Genomic DNA, 27735 nt, shown 5'->3' with positions numbered 1-27735 from the left:
ACACTCTTCAGTCCTCGCCCTATTTCCACCCTGACAGGTAGAATTAAGTATTCGGAGCGGGTGTACGATGAGTGTATGGATGCCTTCGACTGCCTTCCCCTGGCCGCCCTTATGAACCAGCAGTTCCTGTGTGTACACGGAGGACTTTCCCCAGAAATCTCAAACCTTGACGACATCAGGAAAGTACGTGATTTCCCAAACTACATTCCTTGCATGACAAAGCCCAATGCAATATGCTTTTAATTTGTGCTGACTTTGGTACATTTTACACAGACTACTACATTCGGAATGATCTCCTCTTTTTCCCTTAAAATCATGGATACTTGGGATATTGTATTGTTTCTATAGTGTATGAATATATCATATGTACAGTGGCAAGAAAAAGTATGTGAACCCTTTGGAATTAACTGGATTTTTGCATAAATTGGTCATAAAATTAAGTCGAAGTCACAACAATAGACAAACACAGTCTGCTTAAAACTAATAACACAAACAATTATATGTTTTCGTGTCTTTATTGAACACACAGTGTAAACATTCACAGTGCAGGGTGGGAAAAGTATGTGAACCCTTGGATTTAATAACTTGTTGATCCTCCTTTGGCAGCAATAACCTCAACCAAATGTTTTCTGTCGTTGCGAATCAGACCTGCACAACGGTCAGGAGGATTTTGGACCATTCCTCTTTACAAAACTGTTTCAGTTCAGCGATATTCTTAGAATGTCTGACGTGAACTGCTCTCAAGGTCATGCCACAGCATTTTAAATCGGGCCGAGTTCAGGACTCTGACTGGACCACTCCAGAAGGAGTATTTTCTTCTATTGAAGCCATTCTGTTGTTGATTTACTTCTGTGTTTTGGGTTGTTGTCTAGTTGCATCACCCAACTTCTGTTGAGCTTCAAATGGCGGACAGACAGCCTTATATTCTCCTGCAAAATGTCTTGATAAACTTGGGAATTCATTTTTTTCGTCGATGATAGCAAGCTGTCCAGACCCTGAGGCAGCAAAGCAGCCCCAAAACATGATGCTCCCTCCACCATACATTACAGTTGGGATGAGGTTTTGATGCTGGTGTGCTGTGCCTTTTTTCTCCACACATAGTGTTGTGTGTTCCTCCCAAACAACTCAACTTTAGTTTAATCTGTCCACGCAATATTTTACCAGTAGCGCTGTGGAACAACAAGGTGCTCTTTTGCAAACTTCAGACGTGCAGCAATGTTTTTTTTGGACAGCAGTGGCTCTTTCCATGGTGTCCTCCCATGAACACCATTATTATTCAGTGTTTTACTTATCATAGACTCATAACAGAGATGTTAGCATGTTCCAGAGATCTTTAGCTGACACTCTAAGATTCTTCTTAACCTCATTGAGCATTCTGCACTATGCTCTTGCAGTCATCTTTGCAGGATGGCCACTCCTAGGGAGAGTAGCAACAGTGCTGAACTGTCTCTATTTATAGACAATTTGTCTTACCGTGGACTGATGAACATCAGGCTTTTAGAGATACTTTTGTAACCTTTTCCAGCTTTATACAAGTCAACCGTTCTTAATCTTAGGTCTTCAGAGATCTCTTTTGTCCGAGGCATGTTTCACATCAGGCAATGCTTCTTGTGAATAGCAAACTCAAATCCAGTCATGACTCCAGTCATGTCCATGTTTCATTAAAGTGTAATGGATGTTCAGTATAAGAAGGCTCATGCATTTTCCCTTGTAACAAACATTCATTCAAGTGTATTTTATTCTGTGAAAGGCACATCAATTAGGTTTACACAGACCTTCGTTAAAACCTGTTTAAGTACTCCTTTTTGCTGTTCAAGGAAATAGTCTTTACAATTTCTCTTGAAATATTTATTTAGAAAAGATGTCCTTGATAAGACAACATGGACTACCTCCCTCTCAAACAATGCCCCAAACTAACAGAGATTTGCAATCTGGCCCTCTGATTAAACCTTTTGAATAGTTGGATCCTGCTTTTTCTCAAATTCAATAACGACAATTGGATTGTGTGGCTGCAATCAGATGGTCTCTGTAATAAAATCTTCACTACTGAAGTGTGCGTTATGCTACAGTATATACTGTACCAGGCTTGGGCTCAATTCCATTTAAATTCCAGTCAATTCTGGAAGTACAATGATTTTCCAACTCCAAATCAAGTCACATTTATTTATATAGCCCTTCGTACATCAGCTGATATCTCAAAGTGCCGTACAACTCAAATTGCAAAGATTTTAATTTGGTTTACTTTCTGAATTGACTAGAATTTAAATGGAATTTACTCCAGCGCTGGTATATACTTTCTCTGAGAAATGACTGTCATGAGCTTTTGGATGATCACTTTAGTTTGTAGCTTTTCATTCCATTTTCCAGGAGGAAGTATTAGTATAGTCAAGATTGAAAATATCTATTCATGTTTCATACTCATAAAAGGCACAAATTGTCATCCAGTCCATCCAATTTCATGTTGTGGGTTTCTTTCACACACAAATGTGAGACCCTACCAACAGTTTTACTGTAACATGCTCTGATGAAGGCAAAACCGCCAAAATGCAGTGCCGCTATTTCGCAATTTTTTTAAACTCGGGATTTCTCTTTTGAAGTTTTACTGTAACCACAGTTCAATGTAGCAAGACTAATTGTCAAGTCAAGATCCGATTCAAGTATAGGTCGACCGATTAATCGGAATTGCCGATTAATTAGGGCTGATTTTAAGTTTTCATAACAATCAGTAATCTGCATTTTTGGACACCGATTGTGGCCGATTACATTGCACTCCACAAACTGCATGGCAGGCTGTCTACCTGTTACGCGAGTGCAGCAAGAAGCCAAGGTAAGGTGCTAGCTAGCATTAAACTTATCTTATAAAAAACAATCAATCTTAACATAATCACTAGTTTATCTAGCTTGTCCTGCATTGCATATAATCGACTTCTCATCACAGCCTACTTTGCCAAACGGGTGATGATTTAACAAGCGCTTTCTTGAAAAAAGCACTGTCGTTACACCAATGTGTACCTAACCATAAACATCAATGCCTTTCTTTAAAATCAATACACAAGTATATATTTTTAAACCTGCATATTTAGTTAATATTGCCTGCTAACATGAATTTATTTTAACTAGGGAAATTGTAATTTCTCTTGCGTTCTGTGTAAGCAGTCAGGGTATATGCAGTAGTTTGGGCCACCTGGCTCGTTGCGAACTGTGTGAAGACCATTTATTCCTAACAAAGACTGTAATTAATTTGCCAGAATTATACATAATAATGACATAACATTGAAGGTTGTGCAATGTAACAGCAATATTTAGACTTAGGGATGCCACCCGTTAGATAAAATACGGAACAGTTCCGTATTTCACTGAAAGAATAAATGTTTTGTTTTTGAAATGATAGTTTCCGGATTTGACCAAATTAATGACCTAAGGCTCATATTTCTGTGTGTTATTATGTTATCATTAAGTCTATGATTTGATAGAGCAGTCTGACTGAGCGGTGGTAGGCAGCAGCAGGCTCGTAAGCATTCATTCAAACAGCACTTTCGTGAGTTTGCCAGCAGCTCTTCGCTGTGCTTCAAGCATTGAGCTGTTTATGCCTTCAAGCCTATCAACTCCCGATATTTGGCTGGTGTAACCAATCGGTGAAGTCACTCGCTCTGAGACCTTGAAGTAGTTGTTCCCCTTGCTCTGCAAGGGCCACAGCTTTTGTGGAGCGATGGGTAAAGATGCTTCGAGGGTGGCTGTTGTCGATGTGTTCCTGGTTCAAGCCCAGGTAGGGGCGAGGAGAGGGACAGAAACTATACTGTTACACTGGCAATAATATAGTGCCTATAAGAACATCCAATAGTCAAAGGTATATGGAATAGAAATGGTATAATCGGTATCGGCTTTTTTTGGTCCTCCAATAATCGGTATCGGTGTTGAAAAATCATATTCGTTCGACCTCTAGTTTCAAGTCATTTTCCCTTTCCCATACAGTAGGTATCACTACACCAACTTATTGAGGAAGTTAAACTGACTCCGTTTCTGCATAGATAAGACATTTTCCTGACTGATTGACATTGTCTCTCCCTGTCTCTCCTAACTCTGTGTACCTCTGTCTTTGTAGTTAGACAGATTCAAAGAGCCCCCTGCGTACGGGCCCATGTGTGACCTGTTGTGGTCAGACCCCCTGGAGGACTTTGGGAACGAGAAGAGCCAAGAACACTTCACACACAACACAGTGAGAGGCTGCTCCTACTTCTACAGGTGGGCCGTCACCTCCTTCACAAGCTGCGTAGTGTGAAAAAGAGGCTGTGAATGTATTCATTTATTTGTCATTTAGTTGACAGAGACAGTGCACATTATTAAGAGTGTGTGTGTGTGTGTGTGTGTGTGTGTGTGTGTGTGTGTGTGTGTGTGTGTGTGTGTGTGTGTGTGTGTGTGTGTGTGTGTGTGTGTGTGTGTGTGTGTCTTGGCTTTTGTAATAGCCATATCTTGCTTTGTTACCATTGCTGACTTTGTTAAATTGCTGATGTATCATACAATGGACTTGACATTAATCTAGTGTAACACTTCTGGCATCTACAGTAATATAACCCTCCAAATAATACAGTTAACTTGTGTCATTGAAGCATCAATGAACCTTCCTTTGCCAAATCCTTCCAGCCCACGTTATTCTGGCAAATGTTCATCTTCATTCAGTCCCCATCGAAGCCCCTCAGCCCCTTTTCTACTGTCTGCATCATAGTAGCTTTGTAACCTGCATTTGTCATGGTCGCAGGGAAACGGCCTTTTCTCTCATTACTCTGTCGCAAGTGTTTATTTAACACATATATTTAATTATTTTTTATTTAACCTTTATTTAACTAGGCAAGTCAGTTAAGAACAAATTCGTATTTACAATGACGGCCTACCCCGGCCAAACCTGGACGACACTGGTCCAATTGTGCACCACCCTATGGGACTCCCAATTTCAGCCAGATGTGATACAGCCTGGTTTCAAACCAGGGACGGTAGTGATGCCTCTTGCACTGAGATGCGGTGCCTTAGACCGCTGCGCCACTCAGGAGCCCAGTCACAGGCAGAGCATACAAAGGAAACACTGGAAGTGCTGCAGGAGCTCAGGCTGTCCTGAATGTAATGAACTTGTGCATTAGCACAGGGCCAGAGTCTCCTCCAAATGTGAGCTTTAGTGCTCCAGTGTCCAGTCATTACAGGTGGACAGACGCTCATTTGATCCTGGCATGCTTAGTGGCAGAGCCAGCCTGAAGCAGCCCAAGCTGTCAAATGTTTCTCCTGGGTTAGTGACTGTAGATATGATTCCCCTTAGAAATGCAGTCCATCCAACTGAAGGCAGTGGATTGGGTAGGGTTGTTCTCAAGGCATTACTTACAATTTGTATATTGATAGAATTTGAAAAGAGATTGCATATATCATATTTGTCAGAGTCTTATTTTCTGTACCCATAATACCTATTTCAAAAACCTCCTATTTCACGAGCGTACAAACGTAATATTTGCTCTTTGGACCCCAGGAAGACTAGCGGTCTCTAAAGGTCTTTTCATTTCGTGAAAACAAGGAAGAGTCGCCTTCCCTTGCAAGTAGTAGCTAGCTGGCAGCCTGGCTAGCTGGCTTTAGCCTAGCCCAAGGCCAGCAGAGGGAGATATTGAGTCGTTTCCATTTTACACTCGTATCCCCTGCAGACCGCTTTGTACCTAAATACATTTGCAGCAGTCTGATGTTTACCCTTGGCTGAACGCAGGGCACAACATCAGGAAGTAACATTAGCCAAATGGTGTTTCATAAAGGGAGTATGTGTATTTTCCACATTTTCTCTGCCTTCTTGCCATTAGTAGGAAATTGACGCCTTTGCAGCCTGAATGGATAATGTTTTAGGTAGAACCCGGTCCACGGGGGATACGAGTGTATTTACGGCTACATACAATGCGTTTGGACGGTAAAATGAAAATGAAAATGAAACCATCAATATCGCCATCTGCCGGCCTTTGGGCTAGCCTTAGCCTGGTTAAAAACATAGCAAGCCAGCTAGCCTTTTTAGCTTCCCACATCGCCATGTGAAATAATCTGATTTATAATTTTTTGAAATAAGCCCTGGCAAATATTCTTATACTTGCCAGTGTAACCTAAAACATTATCCCAGTTTGATATGCTGCTTGTGTATTCATTCCCATATCAGCTAAACATAGAACGTCATGTTTTGTTCACAAGAAATAAAGCACATGGTTTGCTAGGTGGCTGCAGCAGATTCTACCATTTTAGCCTGTAATCAGTAGTTATTAATGTCATACAAAATATATATTTTGGGGTGAATTCTTGTTGTTTGGTTTACTGTTTGAACAATAGCTGAGATTACATTTGGTTATCAATGAAAGATAGGCTAATTTGATGAATAGCCTATAGAACCAAGTGACATCACAGCCTCCACTGCCTGTCTCAATTTTCGGTAAACGACATTGCGACACTCTGAATCTTGCTTGTGCGTAAAGCTTGTCGTAAACGTTTTATTTATTTTATTTTGATTGAACCTTTATTTAAACAGGGAGTCACAGTGAGATAAGGCGATAGCTAAAGGGGATCCAAATAAAGAATGAAGAATTAGCTTAGGTATTTTATGTGGGAACAATGATGCTTATTTGCATTCAATATTTGATGTAGGTCAGGACTATGTGATAGCTGTGCATAGATTTGTATATGACCCAACAGTTTGCTGTAAAGGGTCTCACTTGACTTATACTGGGCAAAAATATATACACAACATGCAACAATTTCAAAGATTTTACTGAGTTACAGTTCATATTAGGAAATCAGTCAATTAAAGTAATTTCATTAGGCCCTAATCTATGGATTTCACAGGACAGGGAATACAGATATGCATCTGTTGGTCACAGATGTCTTGAAATAAAGAGAGGAGCGTGGATCAGAAAACCAGTCAGTATCTGGTGTGATCACTATTTGCTTCATGCATCGCGACACATCTCCTTCGCATAGAGTTGATCAGGCTGTTGATTGTGGCCTGTGGAACGTTTTCCCACTACTTTTCAAAGACTGTGTGAAGTTTCTGGATTATGGCGAGAACTGGAACATGCTGTCATACACGTTGATTCAGAGCATCCCAAACATGCTCAATGGGTGACATGTCTGTTGAGTATGCAGGCCATGGAAGAACTGGGACATTTTCAGCTTCCAGTAATTGTGTACAGATCCTTGCGACATTATCATTCTGAAACATGAGGTGATGGCAGCAGATGAATGGGTTGACAATGGGCCTCAGGATCTTGTCATGGTATCTCTGTGCATTCAAATTGACATAGATAAAATGCAATTGTGTTTGTTGTCCATAGCTCATGCCTGCCCAAACCATAACCCCACCGCCACCATGGGGCACTCCGTTCACAACATTGGCATCAGCAAACCTCTCACTCACAAGACGCCATGCACGTGGTCAGCCGGTTGAACGTACTGCAAAATTCTCTAAAGCAATGTTGGAGGCAGCTTTTGGTAGAGAAATTAACATTAAATTATCTGGCAACAGCTCTGGTGGACATTCCTGCAGCATGTCAATTGCACACTCTCTCAACTTAAGACATCTGTGGCATTGTGTTGTGTGACAAAACTGCAGATTTTCGAGTGACCTTTTATTGTCCCCATCAGAAGGTGAACCTGTGTAATGATCATGCTGTGTAATCAGCTTCTTGATATGCCACACCTGTCAGAAAGGAGAAATGCTCACTAAAAGGGATATAAACATATTTGTGCACAACATTTTAGAGAAATACATATTTTGTTTCAGGTCATGAAACATGGGACCAACACTTTACGTGTTGCATTTATAATTGTGTTCAGTGTAGATTTGTATATGACCCAACAGTTTGCTATAAATTCTCCTGCTTGACTTAGATTTGTGTATGACCCAACAGTTTGCTGTAAATGGACCTGCTTGAGTTAGATTTGTATATGTCCCAACAGTTTATTGTAAATGGACCTGCTTGAGTTGGATTTGTATATGTCCCAACAGTTTATTGTAAATGGTCCTGCTAGAGTTAGATTTGTATATGACCCAACAATTTGCTGTAAATGGTCATGCTTGACATATATTTGTAAATGACCCAATCTTTTGCTGTAAATGGTCTCGCTTGACTATCTGCCAGACAACAGGGACCCTGTCAGGGAGAGAAATGTCACCCCTGTCACTTGAGAAAGCGTAAGAGCGCTGTGTTGTCTCTTTCGGGTTCTGGCTGCTAGTGATATTTCCATGGTATGCCCCTGCCATCTCTGATATCTCTAATATCTCAGTTACAAGGACCCAGTATACTAAATCCAGTAGGATCGACTATTGACAGAGGGACAGTGATTTAAAGGTGATGGGCACTGTTCGTACACTTAAAATACATATTTCCTTCCAGGCTTCCTTGAAGCAATCCCTAATCTGGCATCACTGCATGGATTTTATCGCATATCAGATCAATGATTACTTCGAGGAAGGAAGGATGCATTTTAAAAGTAATGCAGTGTATTAGGAAAATATTCAGACCCCTTGACTTTTTCTAAATGTTGTTGCGTTACAGCCTTATTCTAAAATGTATTAAATTATTTGTTTTCCTCATCAATCTACACACAATATCCCATAATGACTAAATGAAAACAGGTTTAAAAACATTTTAGCAAATGTATTCCAAATAAAAAACAGGAATACCTTATTTATTTATTCAGAACCTTTTTTCCATTGATCATCCTTGAGATGTTTCTACAACTTGATTGGAGTATACCTTTGGTAAATTCAATTGATTGGACATGATTTGGAAAGGCACACACCTGTCTATCTAAGGTCCAACAGTTGACAATGCATGTCAGAGCAAAAACCAAGCCATGAGTTTGAAGGAATTGTCCGTAGATCTCTGAGACAGGATTGTGGAAGGGTACCAAAAAATGTCTGCACCATTGAAGGTCCCCAAGAACACAGTGGCCTCCATCATTCTGATGGGTTCTGACTCCTAAACTTGAAATGGTGTTAATCATTACGTATCCTATGGAAATGAGGAGTGCTACAGTCTGGTTTCTACACCAGAAGTGAATGGTTATCTGTAGGAGGAATGTATATGGTGTGGTCAATTAAGGGTGGATATGAGCCAGAGGCTTGGAGTGTACCGAGTAAAAGAAAGGCAATCACATGGTTGCAGTCACTGAGTTCAGCTCAAGTCACATTAAGGGAGAAGGAACAGTTTATTACCCACATCACTTAACTTCCTGCCTAGCGATAAAGATGTAATGTTTAGAGGGAAGGAGGAGACTGCACCCAAATTGGGGTGTATATCCTTGTGCTGGTGGAAACATGTCTTTGTCTGTTCAGCTGTCTAACCTTTTGGGTAAAGAAACTTGTTTTGAGCTTTAATAATCGTCTGTGAGTTTTTACTCGGTTCATTTAGAACCTAACAATTCTTAAATGGAAGAAGTTTAGAAAAACCAAGACTCTTCCTAGAGTTGGCCGCCTAGCCAAACTGAGCAATCGGGGGCGAAGGGCCTTGGTGAAGGAGGTGACCAAGAACCCGATGGTCACTCTGACAGAGCTCCAGAGTTCCTTTCTGGAGATGGGAGAACCTTCCAGAAGGACAACCATGTCTGCAGCACTCCACCAATCAGGCCTTTTAATGTAGAGTAGCCAGAATGAAGCCACTCCTCAGTAAAAGGCACATGACAGCATGCTTGGAGTTTGCCAAAAGGCACCTAAAGGAATCTGACCATGAGAAACAAGATTCTCTGGTCTGATGAAACCAAGATTGGATTCTTTGGCCTGAATGCCAAGCGTCACGTCTGGAGGTTACCCGGCACAACCCCAGGGTGAAGCATGGTGGTGGCAGTATCATGCTGGGGGGGATGTTTTTCAGCGGCGGGGACTGGGAGACTAGTCAGGAACGAGGGAAAGATGAATGGAGCAAAGTACAGAGAGATCCTTGCTGAAAACCTTCCAATTAGACAACAACCCTAAGCACACAGCAAAGACAACGCAGGAGTGGCTTCGGGACAAGTCTCTGAATGTCCTTGAGTGGCCCAGCCAGAGCCTGGACTTTAACCCGATCGAACATCTCTGGAGAGACCTGAAAATAGCTGTGCAGCGATGCTCCCCATCCAACCTGACAGAGCTTGAGAGGATCTGCAGAGAAGAATGGGAGAAACTCCGCAAATACAGGTGTGCCAAGCTTGTAGTATCATTCCCAAGAAGACTCGAGGCTGTTATCACTGCCAAAGGTGCTTGAACAAAGTACTGAGTAAAGGATCTGAGTACTTATTTAAATGTGATTTATTTATAAGAACCAGTTTTTGCTTTGTCATTATGGGGTATTGTGTGTAGATTGAGTTAATTTTAAAAAACTGAGCAAGAGGACAAGTACATTAGTGTCTAGTTTGAGTAACAGACGTCTAACAAGTCCTCAACTGGCAGCTTCATTAAATGGTACCTGCAAAACACCAGACTCAACGTCAATAGAGAAGAGGCGACTCCGGGATGCTGGCCTTCTAGGCAGAGCTGCAAAGAAAAAGCCATATCTCAGACTGGCCAATAAAAATAAAATATTAAGATGGGCAAAAGAACACAGACACTGGACAGAGGAACTCTGCCTAGAAGGCCAGCCTTTTCACTATTGACGTTGAGTCTGGTGTTTTGCAGGTACTATTTAATGAAGCTGCCGGTTGAGGACTTGTTAGGCGTCTGTTTCTCAAACTAGACACTAATGTACTTGTCCTCTTGCTCAGTTGTGCACTGGGGCCTCCCACTCCTCATTCTACTCTGGTTAGAATCTGTTTGCACTGTTCTATGAAGGGAGTAGTACACAGCGTTGTACGAGATCTTCAGTTTCTTGGCAATGTCTTTCATGGAATAGCCTTCATTTCTCAGAACAAGAATAGACTGATGAGTTTCAGAAGAAAGTTATTTGTTTCTGGTCATTTTGAGCCTGTAATCGAACCCACAAATGCTGATGCTCTAGATACTCAACTAGTCTAAAGAAGGCCAGTCTTATTGCTTCTTTAATCAGACAACAGTTTTCAGCTGTGCTAACATAATTGCAAAAGGGTTTTCTAATGATCAATTAGCCTTTTAAAATGATAAACTTGGATTAGCTAACACAACGTGCCATTGGAACACAGGAGTGTTGATTGCTGATAATGGGCCTCTGTACGCCTATGTACAGTCGTGGCCAAAAGTTTTGAGGATGACACAAATATTCATTTTCAGAAAGTCTGCTGCCTCAGTTTTTATGATGGCAATTTGCATATACTCCAGAATATTATGAAGAGTGATCAGGTGGATTGCAATTAATTGCAAAGTCCCTCTTTGCTATGCAAATTAACTGAATCCCCCAAAAAACATTTCCACTGCATTTCAGCCCTGCCACAAAAGGACCAGCTGACATCATGTCAGTGATTCTCTCGTTAACACAGGTGTGAGTGTTGACTTGGACAAGCTTGGAGATCACTCTGTCATACTTATTGAGTTTGAATAACAAACTAGAAGCTTCAAAAGGATGGTGGTGCTTGGAGTCATTGTTCTTCCTCTGTTAACCATGGTTACTTGCAAGGAAACACGTGCCGTCATCATTGCTTTGCACAAAAAGGGCTTCACAGGCAAGGATATTGCTGCCAGTAAGATTGCACCTAAATCGAATTGTTGTGAAGAAGGCTTCGGGGCGCCCAAGAAAGTCCAGCAAGCTCCAGGACCGTCTCCTAAAGTTGATTCAGCTGTGGGATCGGGGCACCACCAGTACAGAGCTTGCTCAGGAATAGCAGCAGGCAGGTGTGAGTGCATCTGCATGCACAGTAACTTTTGGAGGATGGCCTGGTGTCAAGAAGGGCAGCAAAGAAGCCACTTCTCTCCAGGAAAAACATCAGGGACAGACTGATATTCTGCAAAAGGTACAGGGATTGGACTGCTGAGGACTGGGGTAAAGTCATTTTCTCTAATGAATCCCCTTTGCGATTTTTGGGGCATCCAGAAAAAAGCTTGTCCGGGGAAGACAAGGTGAGCTCTACAGTCAGTCCTGTGTCATGCCAACAGTAAAGCATCCTGAGCCCATTCATGTGTGGGGTTGCTTCTCAGCCAAGGGAGTTGGCTCATTCACAATTTTGCCAAAGAACACAGCCATGAATTAAGAATGGTACCAACACTTCCTCCGAGAGCAACTTCTCCCAACCATCCAGGAACCGTTTGGTGATGAACAATGCCTTTTCCAGCATGATGGAGCACCTTGCCATAAGGCAAAAGTGATAACTAAGTGGCTTGGGGTACAAAACATTGATATTTTGGGTCCATGGCCAGGAAACTCCCCAGACCTTAATCCCATTGAGAACGTGTGGTCAACCCTCAAGAGGCGGGTGGACAAACAAAAAAACACACATTCTGACAAACACCAAGCATTGATTATGCAAGAATGGGCTGCCATCAGTCAGGATGTGGCCCAGTAGTTAATTGACAGCATGCCAGGGTGGATTGCAGAGTTCTTGAAAAAGGATCAACACTTCAAACATTGACTCTTTGCATCAACTTCATGTAATTGTCATTAAAAGCCTTTGACACTTATGAAATGCTTGTAAATATACTTCAGTATTCCATAGTAACATCTGACAAAAATATCTAAAGACACTGAAGCAGCAAACTTTGAACATTAATATTTGTGTCATTCTTTAAACTTTTGGCCACGACTGTAGATATTCCATTAAAAATCAGCTGTTCCTACACTGTATTTCTGATCAATATAATGTTATTTTAATGGGAAGAAAATGTGTTTTTATTACAAAAACAAGGACATTTCTAAGTGACCCCAAACTTTTGAACGGAAGTGTATATTTTAGAGTAAGGCGGTAACGTAACATAATGTGGAAAAAGTCAAGGTGTCTGTTTGAAGAGGGCCCTTGTCAATGGCTGTTGTAGTATAAACACTCAAACAGGATCGGACAGTAAAATTCCAGCCCAGGTTAGGTGCTTCCTCCTGTACCCTAGCCCAACAGCCTCCTGTGTCTTCTTGGCTTGGCTTAAATTCCTCTGTGGCCTTGGGTTGCATCCCAAATGGCACTACATTTCCCTACATAGTGCACTACTTTTGACCAGAGTCCTTTATGGGTAGTGCACTATATAGGGAATAGGATGCCATTTAACATGTAGCCTTGTTGTTTTCCCCTAGGCTGGATCTGCCTGCAGGGCTCATTGTAATTGGCAGCACACTTGCATGCTGAGTTTATGGGCCAGCTTCAAGCTGCCGACTAAAAGGAGAACAATTCGCCAATCGGAGAAAAAAGACTCAGTTTAGTCCCTTTTCCTGATTCTGACAGCTGTGTCTTATTCCAGCACCATAGGCCCCCTCATAACTGTTTTACACACATTACTGAGGTGTGAAATTGCATGTTGTTTTGAATACAGGCCCCATCTTTTCGAGCCCGCTATAGCCTAGTGGACACTTTGCTTGTTCACTAAATATGTTTTTTTTTTTTAACCATTGATTACTATTTGTGAGTAGCCTAAGCAGGTAATTGCATGGTATTTTCGTTGCTTTATGAAAATAGCCCTTAATTGGATTTTGGCTGTACAATTGATTCACAGAGTATACTGTCAGATTTGAGGTAGACAGGGTGTGCATGTATTTATTTATTTGTTAGGGACAGTGCACAACTGTTGGATGGCTGACATCTGTGTCCCAGAATAGATGTCAAATGCTTTCAGCACAAAATGTATTTAGTCTTCTGAGAAATACCTAGCAACAGCATCTGCTAAACAGTGACAGGTGCATGGAAAGAAATAATGGATTAAAATAATGAATCGAGATGGATATTAGATGCACACTTTTTATTATCCTCGACGCAATGCGATCACACCACAAAGAAACCGTACACACACTTAGGCAATGTTCCTCTGTCAGTTGTATTTTCTCTCCTCATGTGACGAGTAACAGAATGAACTTAAACCTAGACCTATTTCTAGGTTTAGGTCCACCTTGAGTGACAAAGCAAAGTACTCTCAGCTGAGAAGCCTGATGTGAAACTGTGCCACTCAAAGCGTATCCTGTTACCCGTCTGACAAGGAAATGTGATTTGAGACACATTTGTTTACTTTTAGTGAAGTGAGAGTTATTGTTCTCTTGTCTACTATTTGTCCTGGATATTAACTGTAGGGTGAGGACATTGGATGTTACCAGAAGTGCCCAGTGGCCAGAAGTGCAAAGCTTCACGAAGAAAATCCATCTACCTATCACACAGAGCAGTAAGCTACTCTCTGGCTCCAAAAGCATTCAGCAATGGGGACTCGTACTGAGCAAAGAGCATGACCATTGTTATGCAAATGAGCTATGTCCAGCAACAAGCACTTGAGTTTAGCCTCCTGCGCAGAGCTAAATGATCTCACGTACGTCACCCATTTCCTAATGTACAGCTGATGTGTATTTTTCTCAATGTGAAATGGTTGATTATTTGAAGCCTACAATAAAATACCAACATGATGAGTCGGTTGCACAATGAGTGTGGTTCTTTGAACGATTTGTAAACAGTCTGAGAATATTGCATATTTATCCTTGGATGGCTCTCATGTGACATCAGCTGTTCATGCAATAGCCTTTAGAAGTCGTTGTGGTCGGGAGTTATGGATGGATTTGGACTCACAGTTGCATTCTGTTTCCCAAGGACACTCACTTACTAAACGTTCCTTCTCCGGTAGGTGATTTAGGAATGTTGTCAACGTAACTGGTTTTTAGGGGGTTGTTGGCTGTGTGACTAGGGCCTACCTCACTGAGAGCGAAAGGACATTTCCAGTGGACTTTTGGTGTCTTTGGTAAGGAAAGGTTATGGCATGGAAAATACTGCAACTGTCCTATACTGTAATTACTGTCAGTTTGTTTTGGCCACCTTCATCTCAGCCTGTTCAGAACTGCATGAGTATGCAAAAGCTACACACACACACACACACACACACACACACACACACACACACACACACACACACACACACACACACACACACACACACACACACACACACACACACACACACACACACACACACACACACACGCACACACACACTAAATAATTATAGTCTTTGTTGATAAACCACACACCTGCTGGATTATTTTGTTTACCCTTTTTGTTTACCCTTTCTGATGGTAACATGATGAAGATGCATCTGCTATATTTACAAATGTATTAAAATACATTTGAATGAATATCTATTTCAATTATGTGTCAACGAAATCTAATCGCTGTCTTTAGATCAAATTAGAGCCGTTAATCAAGCATGTGTCATCTTGTCTTCCACCAGCTACCCCGCTGTCTGCGACTTTCTACAACACAATAACTTGTTATCTGTCATTCGAGCCCATGAAGCACAGGACGCTGGGTAAGTGTCCTCTTTTTACCCACCGCTGACTGCTACACAGCCCTTCTCCTTGGACAACTATGTCGCTTGAGTTTACGCAAGTAAACATTTGAACCTGTTGTTTACTAAAAAAATGGTGCTGTATTAAAAGTTGCAGAGTTTTGGCCATCAGAGCCCCTTCAAAGGACTTTGATAGCAAGCATGTCAAAACGTTGAAGAAAAGGCTGATGAGGCAGAGGGGAGCCCAAACTGACCGAAGGCTTGTCGCCCTGTTTGTTTTCTCTGCACTCCCGCTGCTTGTCCACGCAGACCGTCTGGTCCCACTCAAAGAGCAAGGACAGCTTGACGTACAAGTCAGCCTTAGGCACAGCTCTAGGATCAGATTACCGTGTCCAAATCAATGAAATTACTCCTCAGGGCACTGTTGACTTCATTCACATGCACAATGTGTATGTTACATTATTATATAACCTGTCGTAATATATGCCATTTAGCAGGCCCCGTTATCCAAAACGATTTTAAAGTAATGCGTGCGTACATTTCAGATGGTCCTGGGAATCGAACCTGCTGCTCTACCACACTGAGCTACAGAGTATTAGGTAGTGTTGTTGTAACGGCGACGGTAATCATGATGCCGTCTCTCCCTCTAGGTACCGCATGTACAGGAAGAGCCAGACGACAGGGTTTCCTTCTCTCATCACCATCTTCTCAGCACCCAACTACCTAGACGTCTACAATAACAAAGGTAAGCACAGAGTCCCCAGTATTCATTACCTCGGCTATGTATTAGTTTATTTTGCGTCTCTTGGGTTGGTTTAGATGGGGATGGGCTGGACTGGACTAACTGCGGTCCATTTGGCATGCACACTCTGGAGGAGGCTGGACACAGACAGACCTTTGTGAAGTGAGTCAGCACAAAAAGTCTCAGAGCGACTCTTTTTGTCCAATAGGGGCACCAAAGGGGAGTTTCCAGGACAGGGAGAAGGGGATGGGGCTGTTTTTGACACACACACAGAGAAAGAGACTGCCATTTTCCCCATGGGGGCATATTTTCGCATAGGTGTGAATTGGGGCAAAGCCAGTGAGTTTACTAGAGGGCATGTGTTGAGATGTTTTGAAGTATTTTTGTCAGTCTTACAGTGGGCTATGTTTACAGGTTGTTGTTTTAACCTTGATGTTCCCTGTTCTCGGCACACTTTGATATCTAATCCCAGCTTTGCCAACTCAAAGGTAAAGAGCTTTAAATAGCCAGCCTTGTGGAGCACAGTCAGGAACGCAGGCAATTACTCAGCCCTGTTAGATTCTACTTCCCACTGTAGTTTTATGGTGCATTTAACATCGGTTGCATATTTCCTCAAATGTTTTTTTTATGGTTAAAAAGAGTTTGACTCAGGCGATGTCGTTTTCTAGGATTCTTTTTTATTCTCTTGAAACAACAAGGGATAGAGCTTCTAAATGAAGAGGTAAGAAGAGAACATTCTCTATGTTATTTCTGTTAAGAACTGCCCAATTAGGCACAAATATGGTTAGAATCTGTCTGATCATTAATTTAGGCGGGGGCAGGGGCAGGGCGCCCAATTGAAACGCAAGTGACCGTAATAGATTGATCTTCTCTCATCTTGGACTGGGGCCTCGGTTGCGAGCGCTGCAGTCTAGTGATTGATGGCCGGTCGATGGCCACTGTAAATCTAAAAGGAGCCCGTCGTCTCAATATGAAGACGTTGCCAGATTCAAATTAACCGGGGCCCCTCCCCAATGGTCTACGGTCCTGGGACAGTGTAACCCTTATCAGAGAGGGGATGCCGTCAGAGCCAGGAAACCCCTAGCCGGTGGTTTCACAGGCAAAGAAATAAAAACCAAAACACAAAGGCCAACATTGCTGAGTGGATAAAATGTAAAGGCCACATAGCTCCTTTTTTTAAAGGATAAGATCAATTGTAGAATCAGATTGTTCCACCACTGAGACAAGGGTCTACTACTCTACAGGGTCTCCTGTCAGAGGTCAAGTTGTCTGTGGTCACATGAGCTGGAGCTGGGTTGTCACTGATGGTCACTCAGGCTAATGTGTTTTGCTCCTCCTGCTACTTCCCTGACATTACACTGGTGTGTAGAGAGAGATGAACTATGGTACACCCTGCACTCAAATGAAAACACACCGCCATGATTGCTCTCTCTCGCTCCCTCCCTCACTCTCACCCTCCTCTCTCCCACTCCCTCTCTCTCTCTTTATCCTTTCTCTCCATGAGCTGTAAACATGAAAACTGACTGCTGCAACACAATATAGAGGAGGTTGGAGGACTCCAAGGGGGAAATAATATTTGTGCATGCTATATTGTCTAGCTGCTTAATTAAGATCTCCCAGCTCAACAAGACCCTTCGGTCGCTGGGCCTGCCTCTTGGACAGTGATGGCAATTACGCATATTCAAACACATATAAGGCATTTACCTGTTTTTCCCCTGCCGTATGTTGTTGGTGCTTGTGTTTAGACAGTTGGAAGTGTGACGAGGAGACGGAAGTAGATGGACAGCTTTGAAAGTGTCAGACTGGGGATTCAGGCATGTGTGGGTGAGAAGTTGGCTGTGTTAATCACCAGGTCAAACTTCAGCACAAACATTTAGCCTACCTGCTTCTTAATCAGCACAAACATGTAGCCTACCTGCTTCTTAATAAGCACAAACATTTAGCCTACCTGCTTCTTAATCAGCACAAACATTTAGCCTACCTGCTTCTTAATCAGCACAAACATTTAGCCTACCTGCTTCTTAATCAGCACAAACATTTAGCCTACCTGCTTCTTAATCAGCACAAACATTTAGCCTACCTGCTTCTTAATCAGCACAAACATTTAGCCTACCTGCTTCTTAAACAGCCATCTTTCCCCTTCTCTCTCCTGTTTTTCGTTGATATAGTGAAATTAGAGATGGATTGAAATTGCTGTTGCTCTAGAGAGGACAGGCTCAGAGATATGGCCGAGGCCATTGTTCATTGACCTCTGGGGGTCAAATGTCAGAGTTCAGTTTCCTGTGAGGTTGGCATGTGGCGGTGCGATCGTACGAGGGGTGGAAAGAGATGGCATGCTGGTGTGGAAAAAATATCACGTTGGCATCCCCGGGGCAGGAATGATGACAGTGAACATGGGAATTTTCCACCTCGTCACGGACGACAGCGTGGGGACCTTGTCTGGATGTTCTGCAGGGATTCCCACCCCCTCCAGCCAGAACACATCAGAGCAGAATGGGGAGGTTCTTTTTACCTCTCTGGATTTCTGGGTGGGAAGTTGGATGGGACTCTTGGCAAGAGAGGACCAGTTAACCAATAAACATTCCATTGTTATTATTTAGTCTCCTTCTGTGACTTATAGTCAATAGTGAAGATCAAGACCTCAATTAGTGATCAATGACAACTCAATCTGCATTATTACTAACACTGTACTGTGTAGTCTACTGTATTGCACTGCAACAGTCATCTACTCGGATCAAATATGTGTGGGATGATAAATTGAAGTGAAGTGAAAAAACAAAACAGCCCATTTCCCTCTATTTCCTGTCTGCCTCTGTTACATGAATACAGAGAGGTAGACCGTAGAGTGAGTAGAGTCTGATGGGAAGACAGACAGTACAGGAGGAAGAATTAAGCCAGAGGAGGTAGAGAGGAACTTTCATTCCTCTGCCCCGCTTCCCTCCATCCCTCCAGACAAAGGGGATCAGAGAGCCGTCCTCGTTACGAAGGGAGGAAAACCCTTCTCAGCAGGCACTCCTCTGTAAATAATGTAGGAGAAGACAGACCGGTGGGTAGGCATCGGGATGACTTGACCATGGTAGTGTGTGTGTGTTAAAGCACAGAGTCTGGTGTTTTCCCCTAAGAAGCACTGGAGGAGCATGCAGCTTTATCAGAGCAACAGAGACCCCCGGTGGTCATCTGAGGAACTGCAAGGAACCTCCGAAAATATTATGATTTTTTTTTAAATGTATTGATTTGTGAGGGGTTTTTTTTTTAACATTTTATTATTTTATGAAAAGCAAGTCACGTGTTAGGAATATTTGGTCCTTTCTGGAATCAAACCCAGAACGCTGGTGTCACAAACGACAACGAGCTGAGCCTTGTAGCATGAGGGGTCGCTTGTTGTAAGCCACTAACTGCATAGATCCTACAATGCAAGTGGATTTGTGCTTTCTGAGTTTGTGTGTCTGTATGTAAGAGAAGGCACAGCAGCTCATAAGAATGGTTTCTGATACTCAAGGCTGCACCGTTTGCTTGCTCCCCCACCCGTTCGTCTCACCACTGTATCACCAACCCCAACTCTCACCAAGCCCACTCCAAGTGAATGTTAGTCTGGCTCTAGCTGTACAGACTCATGACATGCAGATGGCTGGCATGCCGCGTTTGATGACTTGCTATTCTCAAACCCAGTCAGGAGACGCCCTGAGGCAGGAAAGTCCCCACCGGGACCCGACCTCGGTGTCAGCTTTCCCCTCAACGAATCTGGGCCACATTGGCTGGGTGTTGCGGGTGGGAGGGGGAGCAGATTGCTGTATAAAGGGGGTTAGGCAGCAGTGTCTGCCTGTGTGGTTCCCTGGCCTGTTGCAATGTGATAACACCTTACCCTGATTAGACAAACTAGGTCATTGGCCCAGGCCCAGGTCTAATACTAATGGGGCTGCTGTGTGAGCCAAAATAGCAAAGTATTCTAATACAAGTTGAAGTCATACATATTGTATTTGGACATTTTTTTTTATCATCATTCTAAAACATCCATGAGAATCTATAGATTTTTCATGATACAAAAAAGGATTGGATTTTTTGGGGGGACCGAGATTATATGTTTTCTTGCTGTATTACATACAGTACCAGTCAAACGTTTGGACACACCTACTCATTCAAGGGTTTTAATTTATTTAGACTATTTTCTACATTGTACAGCAATAGTAACTATGAAATAACACATATGGAATCATGTAGTAACCAAAAAAGTGTTAAACAAATCAAAACATATTTTATATTTGAGATTCTTCAAAGTAGCCACCCTTTGCCTTGATGACAGTTTTGCACACTATTGGCATTCTCTCAACCAGCTTGAAGGAGTTCCCACATATGCTGAGCACTTGTTGGCTGCTTTTCCTTCACTCTGCGGTCCGACTCATCCCAAACCATCTCAATTGGGCTGAGGTTGAGTGATTGCGTAGGCCAGGTCATCTGATGCAGCACTCCATCGCTCCCCTTCTTGGTCAAATAGCCCTTACAACATGTTTTTTGGGTCATTGTTCTGTTGAAAAACAAATGATAGTCCATACTGGTCAAGTGTGCCTTGAATTCTAAATAAATCACTGATAGTGTCACCAGCAAAGCACCATCACACCTCCTCCATGCTTCACGGTGGGAATTACACATGCGGAAATCATCCGTTCACCTACTCTGCATCTCAGAAAGACATGGTGGTTGGAACCAAAAATCTCAAATTTGGACACATCAGACCAAAGGACAGTTTTCCACTGGTCTAATGTCCATTGCTCGTGTTTCTTGCCCAAGCAAGTCTCTTTGTCACACCCTGGTCGAAGTATTTTGTGTTTATCTTCATTTATTTGGTCAGGCCAGGGTGTGGCATGGGGTTTTTGTATGTGGTGTGTATGTAGTGGGATTGTAGCTTAGTGGGGTGTTCTAGTTAAGTCTATGGCTGTCTGAAGTGGTTCTCAATCAGAGGTAGGTGTTTATCGTTGTCTCTGATTGGGAACCATATTTAGGCAGCCATATTCTTTGAGTGTTTCGTGGGTGATTGTCCTTAGTGTCCTGATGTCCTTGTTCTGTGTTTATTTGCACCAGTATTTGGCTGTTTCGGTTTTCGTTACGTTTATTGTTTTGTAGTGTTTGTATTTAGATTCGTGTTGCTTCAGTTTAATAAACATGGATCGCAATCTGCACGCCGCATTTTGGTCCGACTCTCCTTCACACCTAGAAAACCGTAACACTCTTCTTATTTTAGTAGTGGTTTTGCAGCAATTCGACCATGAAGGCCTGATTCATGCAGTCTCCTCTGAACCATTGATGTTGAGATGTGTCTGTTACTTGAACTCTGTGAAGCATTTATTTGGGCTGTAATCTGAGGTGCAGTTAACTCTGATGAATTTATCCTCTGCAGCAGAGGTAACTCTAGGTCTTCCTTTCCTGTGGCGGTCCTCATGAGAGCCAGTTTCATCATAGCACATGATGGTTTTTGCACTTGAAGAAACTTTAAAAGTAAGACATTTTCCTGTCTTAAAGAAATGATGGACTGTCGTTTGTCTTTGCTTATTTGAGCTGTTCTTGACATAATATGGACTTGGTCTTTTACCAAATAGGGCTATCTTCTGTATACCGCCCCTACTTTCTCACAACACAACTGATTGGCTCAAACAAAGGAAAAAAATTCAACGAATTAACTTTTAACAAGGTGCACCTGTTAATTAGAAATGCATTCCAGGTGACTACCTCATGAAGCTGGTTGAGAGAATGCCAAGAGTGTGCAAAGCTGTCATGAAGGCAAAGGGTGGCTACTTTGAAAAATCTCATCTCAAATATATTTTGATTTGTTTAACACTTTTTTGGTTACTACATGATTCCATATGTGCTATTTCATAGTTTTCATGTGTTCAACTATTATTCTACTGTAGAAAATTGTACATATAAAGAAAAGGTGTGTCCAAACTTTTGACTGGTACTGTGTGTTTCTCTCATAAACACTGAGGGTTAAACTGGTTCTTGATACAGCCTTGGTTTCTGACCCCATCTTTGGTATGTTACAATTGCCTCCCAGAAAATTTGGTGTTTTCCACAGATCCAATATTCCATGCATATATTGGCACAGAAAAAACGATGCACAAGACCTCTGGAGACCCCTGTTTGCACTAGACCTCTGGAGCAGTATTGCATACTGTGGCGAACCAAAGCACTCCTGGTTCTCCGATAAACTTTCTCCCTTTGTTTTATCTCCTGTGGAACTTACAAGTAGATTTGCTGTGTTTCAGCGTATTTTTCTGCACCAGCTTTTCCTTTCAACATCCCTCCACCGCCATCATCTCTCCTTCTGACTCTCCAATCATCTCTCTCTCTATCGCTCTCTATAATCATCTTACTCTCTCTCTCTCTAATCATCTCTCTCTCTCTCTCTCTCTCTCTCCCTCTTCCCTCACTTCATCTCTCTCACCTCCCTCCCCCTCTTCCCTGCCTCTTTCTCACTCTCTCCTTTCACCCTCTCCCTCCATGCCTCCCTCCATTCATCCCTCACCAGAAATGCAAGTTCTTTCTCTAAGGAATGGAGGGAGGGATGGCCCATATGCTGAGCAAGGTGTTTTTCTTGGTTTAATTCATGTTTTAAATCCCTTTAAATGATGCTGGGACTGGAGTGGTGGGGGTTGAGGGCTTGGAATTAAGACGAAAGAACATTCTGGAAGAGCCGAGGATGGATTTAAAAGGCCAGCTGTGTTGAACTGGACATAGCGGAGACAGACTAGGTATTTTTAGTTAATACCGCTGTTTTAATTGCAAGACACAATGTCCCTTGTGGTGTAAAACTGACAGGTTTATTGGGGTTTAGTGACGAGCTGGATTTACAGTTTTATGGATAGTTTTATAATGCACTCTATGGATGTTCTAGGATAGAAGGCCCTTTGAATGTATTCATAATGCTATGTACACCAGTGGTTCGTTCAACATGTTACAGTAGTTTTTACAGTAGTTTACTTAAAGCATCCAGGTATAATTCATTATGATGCAGTTATTAGCCCATTATGATGTATTGTAATCATCTCGAAATGATCCAGACAAAATCATAGAGATAAAACATTCTATATATACCTTGCTATAAAACATGAATAACATACATGCTTATAACAAGTTGTTGTAATGCATAATACCTAAAAAAAATAAAGGGAACACTTAAACAACACAATGTAACTCCAAGTCAATCACACTTCTGTGAAATCAAACTGTCCACTTAGGAAGCAACACTGATTGACAATAAATTTCACATGCTGTTGTGCAAATGGAATAGACAACAGGTGGAAATTAAAGGCAATTAGCAAGACACCCCCAATAAAGGAGTGGTTCTGCAGGTGGTGACCACAGACCACTTCTCAGTTCCAATGCTTCCTGGCTGATGTTTTGGTCACTTTTGAATGCTGGCGGTGCTTTCACCCTAGAGGTAGCATGATACGGAGTCTACAACCCACACAAGTGGCTCAGGTAGTGCAGCTCATCCAGGATGGAACATCAATGCGAGCTGTGGCAAGAAGGTTTGCTGTGTCTGTCAGCGTAGTGTCCAGAGCATAGAGGCGCTACCAGGAGACAGGCAGGTACATCAGGAGAGGTGGAGGAGGCCGTAGGAGGGCAACAAACCAGCAGCAGGACCGCTACCTCTGCCTTTGTGCAAGGAGTGGCAGAAGGAGCATGAGGGTGGTATGAGGGCCCGAAAGTCCACAGGTGGGGGTTGTGCTTACAGCCCAACACCGTGCAGGACGTGTGGCATGTGCCAGAGAACACCAAGATTGGCAAATTCGCCACTGGCGCCCTATGATCTTCACAGATGAAAGCAGGTTCACACTGAGCACATGTGACAGACGTGACAGAGTGATGGAGAACGTTCTGCTGCCTGCAACATCCTCCAACATGACCGGTTTGGCGGTGGGTCAGTTATGGTGTGGGGTGGCATTTCTTTGGGGAGCCGCACAGCCCTCCATGTGCTCGCCAGAGGTAGCCTGACTGCCATTAGGTACCGAGATGAGATCCTCAGACCCCTTGTGAGACCATATGCTGTTGCGGGTAGCCCTGGGTTCCTCTTAATGCAAGACAATGCTAGACCTCATGTGGCTGGAGTGTGTCAGCAGTTCCTGCAAGAGGAAGGCATTGATGCTATGGACTGGCCCGCCCATTCCCCAGACCTGAATCCAATTGAGCACATCTGGGACATCAAGTCTCGCTCCATCCAGCAACGCCACGTTGCACCACAGACTGTCCAGGAGTTGGCGGATGCTTTAGTCCAGGTTTGGGAGGAGATCCCTCAGGAAACCATCCGCCACCTCATCAGGAGCATGCCCAGGAGTTGTAGGGAGGTCATACAGCCACGTGGAGGCCACACACACTACTGAGCCTCATTTTGACTTGTTTTAAGGACATTACATCAAAGTTAGATCAGCCTGTAGTGTGGTTTTCCACTTTAATTTTGAGTGTGACTCCAAATCCAGACCTCCATGGGTTGATAAATTTGATTTCCATTGATAATTTTTGTGTGATTTTGTTTTCAGCACATTCAACTACAGTGCCTTGCGAAAGTATTCGGCCCCCTTGAACTTTGCGACCTTTTGCCACATTTCAGGCTTCAAACATAAAGATATAAAACTGTATTTTTTTGTGAAGAATCAACAACTAGTGGGACACAATCCTGAAGTGGAACGACATTTATTGGATATTTCAAACTTTTTTAACAAATCAAGAACTGAAAAATTGGGCGTGCAAAATTATTCAGCCCCCTTAAGTTAATACAGCTGTAAGTCGCTTGGGGTATGTCTATCAGTTTTGCACATCGAGAGACTGAATTTTTTTCCCATTCCTCCTTGCAAAACAGCTCGAGCTCAGTGAGGTTGGATGGAGAGCATTTGTGAACAGCAGTTTTCAGTTCTTTCCACAGATTCCCGATTGGATTCAGGTCTGGACTTTGACTTGGCCATTCTAACACCTGGATATGTTTATTTTTGAACCATTCCATTGTAGATTTTGCGTTATGTTTTGGATCATTGTCTTGTTGGAAGACAAATCTCCGTCCCAGTCTCAGGTCTTTTGCAGACTCCATCAGGTTTTCTTCCAGAATGGTCCTGTATTTGGCTCCATCCATCTTCCCATCAATTTTAACCATCTTCCCTGTCCCTGCTGAAGAAAAGCAGGCCCAAACCATGATGCTGCCACCACCATGTTTGACAGTGGGGATGGTGTGTTCAGGGTGATGAGCTGTGTTGCTTTTACGCCAAACATAACGTTTTGCATTGTTGCCAAAAAGTTACATTTTGGTTTCATCTGACCAGAGCACCTTCTTCCACATGTTTGGTGTGTCTCCCAGGTGGCTTGTGGCAAACGTTAAACAACACTTTTTATGGATATCTTTAAGAAATGGCTTTCTTCTTGCCACTCTTCCATAAAGGCCAGATTTGTGCAATATACGACTGATTGTTGTCGTATGGACAGAGTGTCCCACCTCAGCTGTAGATCTCTGCAGTTCATCCAGAGTGATCATGGGCCTCTTGGCTGCATCTCTGATCAGTCTTCTCCTTGTATGAGCTGAAAGTTTAGAGGGACGGCCAGGTCTTGGTAGATTTGCAGTGGTCTGATACTCCTTCCATTTCAATATTATCGCTTGCACAGTGCTCCTTGGGATGTTTAAAGCTTGGGAAATCTTTTTGTATCCAAATCCGGCTTTAAACTTCTTCACAACAGTATCTCGGACCTGCCTGGTGTGTTCCTTGTTCTTCATGATGCTCTCTGCGCTTTTAACGGACCTCTGAGACTATCACAGTGCAGGTGCATTTATACGGAGACTTGATTACACACAGGTGGATTGTATTTATCATCATTAGTCATTTAGGTCAACATTGGATCATTCACAGATCCTCACTGAACTTCTGGAGAGAGTTTGCTGCACTGAAAGTAAAGGGGCTGAATCATTTTGCACGCCCAATTTTTCAGTTTTTGATTTGTTAAAAAAGTTTGAAATATCCAATAAATGTTGTTCCACTTCAGGATTGTGTCCCACTTGTTGTTGATTCTTCACAAAAGAATACAGTTTTATATATTTATGTTTGAATCCTGAAATGTGGCAAAAGGTCGCAAAGTTCAAGGGGGCCGAATACTTTCGCAAGGCACTGTATGTAAAGAAAAAACTATTTAATAAGATCATTCAGATCTAGGATGTGTTATTTTAGTGTTCCCTTTATTTTTTTGAGCAGTGTATATATATATTTTTATATTTTTAAAAAATTCTCCCCAATTTCGTGGTATCCAATTGGTAGTTAGTCTTATTTCATCACTGCAACAGCCGTATGGACTCGGGAGAGGCGAAGGTCGAGAGCTGTGCGTCCTTCTTGACACACTGTCCACTTAACCCGGAAGCTAGCCGCACCAATGTGTTGGAGGAAGCACTGTGCACCTGGCGTGATACCGACATGGGTTGTGTCAGATGAAATTTCACAATTTTTCTACTTCATATTCATAATCTCCAGCACCACCCCAACACCAACATAGGCTATATGAAAATGGCACATTTCTATGTATTGTAGAAAATAAAATAAAGGAAGATGCGTGTTTCCAATTACATCATCAACCAGTTAGTAGGCAACGCCTACTCATAATTGGTTGAAATCACATGATGGACACCGATGTCATTCCTCTGTTTTTTACTTCAAAACATAGAAACGCGCCATTTTCACCTATGTTGATGTTTGGGTAGTAGTAGAAATGATGAATATGAAGTTGTAAATGTTTGAAATGTTCCTTTAAAACACCTCTCCATGGGCCTGTTCCGAAGGATGTAAAATTACAGAAAGAAATGTATCAAGTAGAACCGAAATGATTGTCTTCAGATAGAATAGAATCATGTCATCTCTATTCATTCTATTTCTGTCTGCAACATACAGTGTTTCACATCCCTGAATAAGTACTTACTCAAAAATGTGGAGGAAATCAATTACCTCATTTTTTTGGTAATGAATCTTAAATGGCTGAAGTAACCAGTACATCTTTTTTTAAGTTCATCTAAATGATGTCTTTGCCTATTCCCTACAGCTGCAGTACTGAAGTATGAGAACAACGTGATGAACATCAGGCAGTTCAACTGCTCACCTCACCCCTACTGGCTGCCCAACTTCATGGATGTCTTCACCTGGTCCCTCCCCTTTGTCGGGGAGAAAGGTGAGCGGGACACACCCACACATTGACAACCCTGTCAAATGTGAAGTTCAAGTCAATTTAATACATTTAGGAAAGTGTTGTTGTGGCTGTTATTAGGACTCCCATGCAGTGTTATATGTGGCTATAAACATGCCTAACAACACAACAACTAGAAATAGCAATAGAGATGACCAATTATCACACCCAGTGGTATATGTGGATATAGTCATGCCTAACGTATCAGCCAAAAATATCAAATGAGATGTGTCCTTAACAATTATCACATCAAATGTCATTCAGCATAACGCCACAAGGTTGTCAAAAGGAATTTACGGTATCTTTGACTGCATGTATTTTAGTATAATGTGTCATAAGGCTGAAGGTGACATACATCCACTTTAATCTTCAGCACACCCAGTCACATGCTGCTGACATCTACTGTACTAAAGTAGCATGACAAGTTACAATTTACATTCTCTGTTTA

The 27735-nt window shown here is 42.4% G+C and overlaps 1 protein-coding gene across 4 annotated transcripts in view; it reads left to right on the top strand.

The window, feature by feature from the left end:
* Positions 1-27735, top strand: part of LOC118391962 (protein phosphatase 3 catalytic subunit alpha) — a 134309-nt gene that overhangs the window by 89560 nt on the left and 17014 nt on the right. For all 4 annotated transcript variants that reach the window (XM_052459465.1, XM_052459464.1, XM_035783493.2 and 1 more), the window contains exons 5-9: positions 38-183; positions 4103-4242; positions 15290-15367; positions 15997-16091; positions 27147-27272. In XM_052459465.1, the coding sequence (XP_052315425.1) occupies positions 38-183; positions 4103-4242; positions 15290-15367; positions 15997-16091; positions 27147-27272 (585 nt within the window). The remainder of the gene's footprint in view (positions 1-37; positions 184-4102; positions 4243-15289; positions 15368-15996; positions 16092-27146; positions 27273-27735) is intronic.

The sequence above is a fragment of the Oncorhynchus keta genome, chromosome 13, assembly GCF_023373465.1.
Source record: "Oncorhynchus keta strain PuntledgeMale-10-30-2019 chromosome 13, Oket_V2, whole genome shotgun sequence".
Taxonomy (NCBI): Eukaryota; Metazoa; Chordata; class Actinopteri; order Salmoniformes; family Salmonidae; genus Oncorhynchus; species Oncorhynchus keta.
Note: the sequence above shows the minus strand (reverse complement) of the source record. Positions and strands in the feature narration are given on the sequence as shown.